This window comes from Genypterus blacodes, unplaced genomic scaffold, assembly GCF_046128005.1.
Source record: "Genypterus blacodes isolate CSIRO-AG114 ecotype Tasmania unplaced genomic scaffold, CSIRO-AGI_Gbla_v1 ptg000358l_1, whole genome shotgun sequence".
Classification (NCBI taxonomy): Eukaryota; Metazoa; Chordata; class Actinopteri; order Ophidiiformes; family Ophidiidae; genus Genypterus; species Genypterus blacodes.
Window position 1 is genome coordinate 280,001 of NW_027467142.1, and position 2,500 is coordinate 282,500.

Genomic DNA, 2,500 nt, shown 5'->3' on the forward strand with positions numbered 1-2,500 from the left:
GAAGAAGAAGAAGAAGAGGAAGAATCCAGTCCACTGGTACATTAAAGTGAGGTGATGCAGAACAGAGATGTATTTGTTCAGAACAACAAAAGAAGAGACGTTTCTGCTGCTTCCCTTTTTTAGAAACACAAACGTTGTTCTCATCCTCCATGTTCCCATGGTGACGAGTGTGAAGTTCAGAGAACAACACAGGAAGGGTCATGTTGTTATGTTATCTGTGAATGAATGAACTTTGCATAGAACCAACAACAAACTGTTCTCTGTTCCTGAAGTCCTATCATCTAGACCAGCCGTTCTCAAACTGTGGTACGTGTACCACCAGCGGTACGCGGGCTCACTGTAGTGGTACGGTGCGGAGGAATCAAATATCTATAAAAAATATCTGAACCATGAGATAATTGAAATGCGACTTAAAATAGGTTTAGCCTTTCATAAATGTTTGCACACGGCACACTACTAACCTTACTGATAGTAGCGCTGCGTGCAGAGGGGAAGTAAAAGGAGGAGGATGTTTCAAGCATCCTGGACGACTGTGAGCTGAGTGCTAATGTTAACGCAGCGATTTCGAAATTTCCGCTGCGATGGAACGCAACAGTTTTGGGGGGGGGGGGGGGGTTTCGACATTTGCGATCTGCCGGTCTGTCTCGCGGACTAATTAAGGGAAGTTGGATAATTTCCCACGGCACACCCGACGATCTCTCGCGGCACACCGGTTGAAGAACACTGGGTTAAAGCACTTCGTATCGTGCCAGCCTCAAAGCCGGTAAGCTGCACACAATTGGTGAACTAATGACACATTGTCACGGAGAGTACGAGCCGTGGCAGATGACGTTAGGAAGACACTGATTGAACACATTAAAAATAGTTGCTATTATTCCATCGAACTGGACGAGACTGCTGATGATGCAGGTTTGGCCAATTGACTTGTTTCTGTCAGATATGAACAGGAGGACTTCCTGTTCTGTCAGGCCTATAAGAGTTATAAATGCTGTGTGTTTGAAGTACAGTTGTTTGTGTTTTTGACTGAAATGCAGTTGTTATTAATGTTCTCACATGCTGTGTGTGTGTGTGTGTGTGTGTGTGTGTGTGTGTGTGTGTGTGTTCATATCAGAGAGTTCTAGTACCAATTTGTACAATGTGTCTGTGACTGACAAAGGTCAAAGTAGATACTATTCTTATGAGAAATTAATTTGCTTCCTGTGTGTATTTTACATAGCAGCTGAATAGGGTCGGCCTACGCTACTGTATTTTAACATGGGCCATAGTGGAGGTACTTGGAGAGCCAAGAATGTTCTGAGGTGATACCTGATGTAAAAAGTTTGAGAACCACCAGTCTAGAGAAAGTGATGACATCGTGTCTGAACTATTCATCGTCATGGTATCGGGGCCTTGAATGTCCGCACATATTTAATGAAAAAAACAATACTAAAGGAAACGGTTCATCCTCAGGGATCATGATTGCCCAGCAGATTTCATAATAATCTGGATCCCTAGGGTCCCTCAGTCTGCATGACACACTCAGACTCAGCCTGTATGCAGGTATGCAGGCATCAGCCATCACCAAGTGAGAGCAGGATTACTGCATTCATGAACTGTTCAGTGTTTAAACAGAAGTAGATTAGCAGATTAACCACTGGATCCTCTTTCTTCTTCTTCTTCTTTTCTCAGCCAAAAAGCAGGAGGAAACGGTGTATGATGAAGTGAAAGTGCAACGACCAACCACAAGCAACAAGACTGACACAGGCGGTAATCTGGACCATAATCGACACGCATCACATGGAGCGCTCTATGCAAATGCAGCACAAACCACAACTGCAGACGTGTCAGACATTTCATCTCATACTAGGTTTGTTTGTGCAACAGAGGGAAAAGCAGCCGGACAAAGCCGTTGTTACCAAATCCTGGCCTGGTGTGCAGGGAGTCTTTGTGTCCTGCTGCTGCTGCTGGCCGTCATCGTGCTGGTGGTCCACAGTAAGTTCTCACACACACACACACACACACACACACACACATTCACTGAGTAATCCATGTGTGCACGCCGCCTCATCACTGCTGCTTTAAGAGGAAGAGTGTCGTGAGCTGAACTCAAGCTGTGTGTTCACTGGGTCAGAGGCTGCAGCTGCCAGATCCAGTTTGTTTGTAGAAAGAACAGAGAGAGTTTGTGAGGTCAAACTAACCTGCAGCAGAAGAGGCAGGAGCAGCTTCTGACCAGGTCAAACACACTGAGAGGGTTTCCACCATCACTGTGTCCTAAAGGAGCTCCTGTTGGTTTCACAGTGATGACTCTTCATGGTGACACAAACGTTCAAAGTGACCTGACAGAGTTGAGAAACAACCAAACTGCTCTCATGAGGCTCAATCAGAACCTGACAGGAAGCATCAACAACCTGAACTCAGCCAATGAGAACTTAACAAATCAAATGGACAGTTTGAGGAGCAATGGCTTGAATCAGAAAGTCCAGATTGATGATCTGACTCGAGGCTATGCTGTCTTAGAGAA

The 2,500-nt window shown here is 45.2% G+C and overlaps 1 protein-coding gene across 6 annotated transcripts in view; it reads left to right on the forward strand.

The window, feature by feature from the left end:
* The window catches only part of LOC142988968 (uncharacterized), a 4,790-nt gene that overhangs the window by 401 nt on the left and 1,889 nt on the right, over nucleotides 1-2,500 (forward strand). For 2 of the 6 annotated variants that reach the window (XM_076138295.1, XM_076138296.1), the window contains exons 2-3: nucleotides 1,669-1,971; nucleotides 2,278-2,500. The exon at nucleotides 2,278-2,500 is cut by the window's right edge and continues 197 nt beyond it. In XM_076138295.1, coding sequence (XP_075994410.1) covers nucleotides 1,669-1,971; nucleotides 2,278-2,500 — 526 coding nt within the window. Of the gene's footprint in view, nucleotides 1-316; nucleotides 764-1,668; nucleotides 1,972-2,277 lie in introns of those variants that run through there. The other 4 variants (XR_012960638.1, XM_076138297.1, XM_076138300.1 and 1 more) reach the window with 4 other exon arrangements.